Raw genomic sequence first — 9114 nt, 5'->3', positions numbered from 1 at the left:
ACAATTAATTTGGATAATATTTTCGGATAAGATTTTTGGGTTCGTACGTGTCAATATTTATTATAAAATTCATATCTCATAATCGGATAAAATTTTCTAATAAGATTTTCAATTTCAAAATTCAAAATTCAAAATATTTTCAAAATTCAAAATTCAGATAACTTTTTAATTTCAAATTTCAGATAAGATTTTCACCCTCTAAAATCGCGCCCCGTGTCATCTCTCTATGCCTAAATTTTTCTATAAAACCAGAGGCTCAGCTCATACCTCTCACACTAGATCTTCTCTATATTTTCATTTATTAGATTTTAGAATTCATACTCCATTCTCAATGTCAGACATGAGCAGTGTCTTGGAGAGGCACGAGCAAGAAACTAGAGAAAGAAGGCGTAGACGAGTTGAAGGCAAAAGGTGCAGAGAGAAGTAGATAAACAAGTTGTCATAGCAGTGGCTTTGCTTGATGAAGAAACCAAGGGTACCGCCATGGTTCGGTCGTGGCCTGAATGTGGACAGACATAGGCATTCTCGAGGTAAGAATCTTCTGGAAGATTAATTTATCCCATCTTCTCTGTACTCTGATGTTCATTTTCGAGTGCGATATAGAATGCAACCCTATTTGTTCAATAAAGTCATGCATAATATTTTCAATTATGATGAATACTTTGTTTAAAAGTGTGAAGCTGCTGGGGTTTTGGGACTTCTTCCAGAGCAAAAGTTTACGACTATTATACGAATGCTGGTGTATGGTTTATCTGTTGATCAGGTAGATGAGAATGCCCGGATGGGGAAGTCCACTACTTTGGAGAGCTTGGTAAGATTTTGTGATGCAGTCGAAACTCTGTACACCAGGGACTACCTGCGTAGACCTACGCCCAGAGACCTCCAACGGCTTCTACAAAAGGCCAAAGCTTGAGGATTTCCAAGAATGATTGGGAGCATCGACTGCAGGCACTGGCAATGGAAGAATTGCCCAACTGCTTGGGAAGGAGATTATGGAAATAGGAAAGGGCTCAAAAGTATCATCCTTGAAGCCGTTGCTGGATTCGATACATGGGTTTGGCATGCCTTCTTCAGAGTTGCCGGATCTCAAAACGACTTGAACGTCCTGGATCAATCCTTGGTGTTCAACGATGTTTTGAGAGGTGAAGCCTCGAATATCACCTATGAAATCAACAATACCGTCTACCAGAATTGGTATTATCTAGCTGATGGCATCTACCCAAGGTGGACCACATTTGTGAAATCAATTCCGCATCCCCGATCTGAGAAGCAAAAATTATTTACTGCCTACATAAAAGATGTGGAGACGTGCTTTGGTATCCGCCAAGCCCAGTGGGCTTTTATTAGGGGTGCGGCGCCTTTGTTTGATGAGGAGGTGCTGAGGAGCATAATGATGACATGCATCATCCTTCATAACATGATTGTGGAGGATGAGTATGATTACGATGCTGCAGACGTGTACGAACCGGATCCCATGAACACGGCCTTGACAAGAATTTATTGGGGCCAAATGGAGAACCAGTGCATCATGAATTGTTGGTTAGGGACGGTCGTTTCATGACCCGTATGATTGATCGATATACGAAGATGCAATCGTCTTAGATTCATGAATGACGTCAAGTTGACTTGATGAAGCATTTATGGGCGGTGAAAGGTAATAACGGTGAATGAAGTGAAGTGAAGATGTTTTTTTAATTTATTATGTTTATGTTTTATTTTTAGTTATGCTTTTTTTTTTAATGCCTTGGTTGTGGTTTGTTTATTTTTTATGCTTTGGTTATGGTTATGCTTTTTTAATGCTTTGGTTGTGGTTTGTTTTTTTTAAATGCTTTGGTTGTGGTTTGTTTTTATGTATGGAATGTTTTAAATAAAAATGTATTTTATTGAATGCTTTCTTTATTCACTCAAAGAAAACCAATACTACTAATGAAATAAAATACATGAATTACAACTAATTTTTAAAACAAAACATTAAAATACAATGAAATAAAAGGCAAGCAAACTAACTTAATGATTTTGATCATTTAACCAATCCGTGTTGCTAGGTCCATCGTCACGAAAAAGTCTTCATCTCATAACATCCCTTCGTTCTAGCTTCCAAAATTGTTTTGTTTTGGGGGACATATGGCTTGTATCCATAGCCATAGTTTCCCGATCCTTCTTCTCAGTATTTTCTTTGCATACATACTCCCTTTCTTTTGCATATTCTACTTGAAATGCCCTCTCATCTTCTTGGGTTTTCATGTCTATTTCAATTCTCATGGCGCTTTGCCTTGCAATCTCCTACAAAAATTTAGATGTATTGTTGGTAGAATTACTCCCTCTCTTCGCCTTCGCCGCCTTTCTCCCAATAGGCCTTGGCTCCCTTTGGATGGGTGAGTCTTGACTCATCGAGGAATCCATAGGTGAATCCGATGCCCGTGAATCATGGAGTGGCATCTCGTTCAACACCACGGTCGGACCCGTTGGAATAATTCGGAATCTCTTACAATTCTTCACCACCTTCCAACATTGGTCATGGTTGAAATTTTTTTTGCCTTGCCCAGTAGTACCACATTTGTTCTTGCATAATATATATAAAAATAAAAATAAAAATGCAAGAAACTTAAAAAAAATATTGGCAATGCAACAAATATAAACAAAATAATGGAAATACAAGAAATATTAACAAATTATTGGAAATTCAAGACATATTAACAAAATATTAGAAATGCAAGAAACATTTAAATAAATATTGAAAATGCAAGAAATATTAACAAAATATAGAAATTGCAAGAAACATTTAAAAAAAAGTAATAGGACATTAAAATTAATAAAACAAAAATTACAAATAATTTACTTCATTGCTAAGATTTTCCCCGCTTCTATGGTTGTCCATCGCTTTTGCCAAGACATCTCTCCATTTTCCCAACTCTTTATTGAGAATTTTCCACCTACTAGACAATGCCATTCCCGTACGGGTCGAACCCAATCTTTCACAAAATTCGGTATGAATTTTTCTCCACATATGACAGAATTTCATCTCACTGCCCGAGACGGGATAATGACTAATTTGGACCCAACATTCACACAACAAAACATCTTTCATGATGCTCCATGCCCCTCCGGTTTCGATAGAAGAAGCCATAAGATGAGAGAGAGAAAAAAATTTGATAGTAAATAAAATGTTGAGTAGAAAGTGAATAATAGTTCAAGGAGAAGAAAATATATGAGAATTTGGTGTTAAAAGTGAAGAGTATTGGTTGGTATTTATAGAAGAAAAAAAATTCGAATTTTTTTCATAATTTTATTGCAAAAAAATTGGTTGTCGTTGGATTGGAGGACAAAAAGCAATCGGAGAGCCGAGACGCCGCAACGTGGCTTCTAGCCGTTGGCGGAAGCAGGCACGCAAGTGCAAATTTTTTTTTACTATTGCACGCGCCAACAGTAAAAAAAAATTTGAATTGGAGGGCTGACGCCAGCCTGGCGTCAGCAATGATATCAGCCCAAAACTTGGGCTCGTGCACGAGTTGACCTTGCCTTCGGGCTAGCTCAGTCTCGTGGGACCCACAGCCAGCTCGGGCCAACCCTTGCTGTTGGAAATGAATTTTGGGCCCTCACCCCCCCACCCCGAGCTGCTGAAAACGCCCTAATAGAGAATGACTCAATTGCACGACAATTCAACTTGAATAGGTTCTTCTCACATTTCTATTGACCAAAAAGGATATCTAGTGTGAGAAAGTTGTTTACTACGTCTACCCTTATCTTATAATGTTTTTTTATGCGTGCAAAATCTTGTCTTTTAATTGTGGCTTTTCATGCTAAAATGGAGAGGCCTAAGAAATTAAAGAAGAAGTTGCATGTGATGGGAATAACACTATTCTGTTACCTTCATTCAATTAGGAGTCATCATTTGTCCCACGAGCCCATGAACCGATGGAGGCTTGCCTTGCCCATTGAGGAAAAGCCTAGCCCATCTTTTAGTGGGTTAGGCTTAGGTTAAGGTGTCTAAAATCCAGCCCGACTCATAAACCCGACCCGTTTGAGCCTACGGAAGCCCAACCCGACCGGCCCATCAAAGCCCAACCCATAGGGCCACCAATAAAATAAAAGATATATAATTGGGGTTTGGGAGGTTTGATCGCTGGTTGTTTTGGTTAATAATATTGGCCCATTTGTCGAAGCCCAGGTGTTTCAACACTATATTGATTCTCGCTCATTTGCTGCTTCGCATCAATTTTGGCTTTGCATGTTTCAGATATCAAGTGAGTTTGTTTCTTTTGACGTTTCAAAGTGAATTGTCTCTGCTTTTACTGCAGTTTATGTGTTATTGTTCATAGTGGTCGATTTGTGTTTGGCTTTCATACTAAAACTTCTTAATTCTAATATCATACAAGTTTTTTTACAGAAAATTAGAATTGAAATGATTTGAAAGTTTGTACCCTTGAACATATTATCAAGAAACTTTCTCGTGCTTGGAACATTACAGAATCTTTTTCCAAATCTTACCAACAGAGCAGGATTGAAAAGGTGATAGCCAACTGACTGGTGTCTTCAACTTTTTGGTAAAAGCCAAGCCTAGAGACTGGTGCATTTCTTTGGGTTCAGCATTCAATTGCTACCTACCTTTGGGTTTCAGCCAGTGCATTAGTTTTTCAGACTAAAAACAAAAAAAATAACTGACAGATAATGAAGTAAAAATAGTCTTGTGTCTATCCATCCATTGGAATATGAACATGAGAGAGGTAGTTTGTAGAGAGCACGTGACTACCTAATCACAATTGAGTTTCTAAAAGTTTGAAAAGAAAAGAAATAGAAAAACAAAAAAAATAAAGTCACACAACCTCTGCTATATAAACAGAAAGCCACATATTTTACACCCATCAGTTTTCATCATCGAGTTAGAACTCTCTAATTCTTTGGTGATTTTTTGGCCATAAAATTAGAAAGGAAAAAGAAGCTTCACCTCAGCCTCATACATACATCAAGTAGCCAAAGTCTAAACAGAGAAGAAAAGTCAGGTAAGTTTTTCTTTAATTTTTAGTTTGACAGCAACATTTATGACCAAAGGGAAGATAAAAATATTGATTTCATATTTGTTTTATCAATTTCAGTGGTCAGAAAAGATTCTTGGGAGGATCATCATATTTGGGGTGATCATGTTTACCATTTCAGAGGGATTTGCTGTTATATCTGCAACTAAGAACCTCAAACTACCGTTCATGGAAGATGTATTTGCATCAGGGAGCACAAGATTTTTGGAATGGGTGGTTTCGGAAAATCAGGTATTTACTTTCAACCTTTATTTTATTTGCTCAAATGATTAGTGTATTTTTTTTTCTTATTCTGTGAATGTTTTGAATTAATTTCAGAATGTTTTGAATTAATTTCAGAATGTTTTGAATTAATTTTTGGTTCACCAATATCTTTCCGAGTTAAAAGAAAATAAAGTTCTATTCCATTTGCTGTGTCAGTTTTCATTGTTATGTCTTCTCGTCTGCTCGTCGTGAGGTCTATAGCATTTCTGACCAAAAAAAATAAAAAACAAAAAAAGGTCTATAGCATTTTGCTTGTTATATGTAAGTATGCAAGTTCTTAAATTTCTAGGAGCTGTCTTGGAAAGTGATATGTTTAGGAAGTTGCTGCTTAGAGCAACTCCATCCATTTGTCCTTACTCATGTCAAGGGGGAGTTAGGGCAACCACTATTTACGTAAATAGTAATTGCCTTTGCAAATAGTATTTTGTGTTTCCACTCGTTGCCATGGCAAATGACAATTACTATTCATTTTTTTGTTTTTTTCACAAATTTTTTTACCTCAATAATTAATTTGGATAATATTTTCGGATAAGATTTTCGGGTTCCTAAGTGTCAATACTATTCATATCTCATAATCGGATAAAATTTTCAATTTCAAATTTCAGATAAATTTTTAAAAAAAATTGGCTGGTATTTATAGAAAAAAATTCATTAATTTTTGGGTATTTTTAAAAAAAATTTCTGAATTTTTTTCAGTATTTTATTGCAAAAAAATTGGCCGCCGTTGGATTGGAGGAAAAAATCTGATCGGAGAGCCTAGACGACGCCACATGGCAACAGAAAAATAAAATAAAATGAGTGGGCTAACGCCAGTCCGGCGTCAAGAATGACATCTGCCCAGCCCTCGGGCTCGAGCTCGGGCTGAACTGGCCTGAGGGCCAGCCCGACTTCGTGTGCTCATTCCAAACGGGCCCTGGGCTCTCGCTGGGAATGGGTTTTTTTTTTTCTCCCCCCAGCCTCTGGGGGAGAAAAAAAAAACGACGTTCCAACAGGGAGCCCAGGCCCGAGTTGGGAGTGGGACCCACGAAGTCAGGCTGGTCCTCAAGCCAGTTTAGCTCGAGCTCGAGCCCGAGGGTTGATGACGTCATGCGAGACGTCATCGTGCGGGTTGAATTTTTTTTACCGTTGGCGCGTCCACCAAAGGTAAAAAAAAAATTTAACTCGCATGCGCTGACGTCAGCCCAGCGCAAGGTCCAACGGGTAGAAGACAGGTGTCACGCCCCCAGCGCTCTGATCTGCTTCTCCTCCTCCAATCCGACGACTGGCATTTTTTTGGCAATAAAATTATGAAAAAAAAAAATCGAAATTTTTTTTTTAGAAATACTAAAAAATTTTGATTGTTTTTACTATAAATACCTATAAATACCCTTCACTTTCAACACAAATCCTCATACATTTTCTTCTACTTCTACTATTATTCACTCTTTATACTCAACATTTTCCTCTCTTTCACCTTGTATTTGATTAATAACCGTCGTTTGCGTTCTTAATCTTTTCCTGAAATATTTTCACTTGCAGTTTTGTCCGTAAAAATGGCTTCTCAAGACCAAAGTAAGGACTCTGGCTCCAAGAAAAATGGAGGTAAGGAGCTTGGAATGGTAACTCCTCAAGAGAAGTCTTCGAAGAAGATGAAGTCTTCGAAGAAGATGAAGTTTGCTTCATCATCTGCTGAGACAGAACCAACCAGCACGACAACAATCTCTGATGATTCAAAGTCTGGTCGAGGTATGAGCACAATGCCTCGTGTTGTGAAGAGAAAACTTCAGAAACTCAGGCCAATTGTTGAGTACAATAAAAGGGGGAAAGGAATTGGCCAAGCACATAGTGAGATGCAGTCCTACATTGGTGTGTTGGCACGCTCCAGAGTTCCACTTGTGGACATGAAATGGGCTCAAATCTCCAAGGATATAAAGGAGCAGATTTGGGAAGCAGTTGACATTGCTTTTGTGGTAGGTCAAGGGGGCAAGAACTCTGTGTTAGCTTCTGCTGCCAAGAAATGGAAGGATTTCAAGTTTACACTAACGAGGCATTATATCATTCCATACACTAATGACAGGGAGAGATTAAGCCAACCCCCTGAAACATATAAATTCATAGAGAAAGCACAATGGGATGCCTTTGTAGCTTCAAGGTTATCCAAAGATTTTGAGTCTGTGCATTCTCAACATGCACAGATTAGGGAGGAACTTGAGTACAATCATCGATTGTCTTGAAAAGGATATGCTGGTTTGGAGGATCAATTGGAGGAAACCATGCCTGGGGTAGAAATTGATCGATCTACCTTATGGAAGAGAGCTAGATAGGACAAACATGGTAACATCCCGGATCCAAAGGTGGCAGAGAAAGCAAAATTAATTGTAAGCCTACTCACTCTGTTTTAAATTTTTATTAAACTGTGAATAATTCTTATTACGTCTTATGTTATATTTTGCGTCGTGTGAATGATATTACCACGTCGAAATTTTTTAAAAAACGTCGTTAAAGGTCTAAATTAGGAATCACTACTCTGTTTTCTGTAATTATAGCATAAGATGTCGGTGGTTCATTTTCACGTCGTTTGTATTAAATTACTACGTCGAAATGTTTTAAACAAGGTCGTTAAAGGTGTGAATATTGAATCATCCCTCTGTTATCTGTAAATAAAGCATAAGACATCGGTAGTTTATTCATTTCGTCGTTTTAAAAAACTAACCACGTCGGTATAACTACCGTCGTGATAAATTATAATAACGTCGATTTATATGTTATTGCGTCGTGTGAAATTATATAATACGTCATTTGTATATAAATAACCGTCGTGTGTTTTTTGTTCTTACTTTTTTATATATCTTTGTTTTAGGATGAATTGCAAAAACAAGTCTCGGAAGGCAAAGTCAGTGTATCTGGCAGCAATGATGTGCTGACCATGGCTTTGGGCCCCGAGCATCCAGGCAGAGTGAGAGGTGTAGGTGCTGGGATTTCCCCAAGGCAATATTTCAATTTACCCAAACGACAGAGGATGAGCTTTGACGACCGTTTAAAGGACAGATTAAGAGTTCTCCTTCAAGAAGAGAATAAAAAGATGGAAGCTAAGGCAAGGGAAGAGGCTTTAAGGATGGAGGCTAGAACCAAACAATTGGTAGAGGCTGAGAGGGACATCATCATGGATCCTTCCTTGGCGTTTGAGAAGAAGGTAAGAAGAAATTACCTTCATACATTTTACGTTGTTTTTTGTATTATCAACGACGGTCATGTAAAATTACCGTCGTTGAATAGATATACTACGTCGGTTATGAAAAATATCGTCGTCTGTGATTGAATTTCTTTTTATTTATAAACCCTAATAGTCATTGTTTATGTAGTATGCCAAGGGAAAACAGGAAGCGCCATACCCCCAAGAAGCAATTGATGAAGTCCGGAATGAATGGGCAGAGTTTGTTTGCCTTCACATGGAATAGGGGAATGATTGAACACTTGATATTTATGTATAATGTACAAATTTTGTCTATAATATATAATGTAAAAATTTGTTGAGGTTTTCTTAAATTAAAAAAAAACAAACATACAAATTGCGTAACCGACGTGTAATACTTTTCCAACGACCTAATAAAGTCAAAAACCGTCGTTTTTTGTTTCGTTTTAAACAAATCCGACGTAAAAGGATATTTAGACGACGTTCTTTGAACAATTGAGTCGTTTATGGTTTACAACGTCTTCAATTTCTTAAGGGTTCAGGGTAGTACTTTGTAACGACAGCGGTTAAGTCGTGGAATATATATTTTACGTTGGATAGTTAAATATCCGCCATGGTTTCTCATTTAAACGACGTCATTTTAAC

General features: G+C 37.6%; 1 protein-coding gene across 1 annotated transcript; it reads left to right on the top strand.

The window, feature by feature from the left end:
* LOC109948671 lies at positions 926–1561 on the top strand. The gene has a single exon (XM_020562362.1). The coding sequence runs from the start codon at positions 926–928 to the stop codon at positions 1559–1561; it is 636 nt and encodes a 211-aa protein (XP_020417951.1).

Source organism: Prunus persica, chromosome G4 (genome assembly GCF_000346465.2).
Source record: "Prunus persica cultivar Lovell chromosome G4, Prunus_persica_NCBIv2, whole genome shotgun sequence".
NCBI lineage: Eukaryota > Viridiplantae > Streptophyta > Magnoliopsida > Rosales > Rosaceae > Prunus > Prunus persica.
The sequence above is the reverse complement of the archived record's forward strand: the minus strand, read 5'-3'. Positions and strand labels throughout refer to the sequence as shown.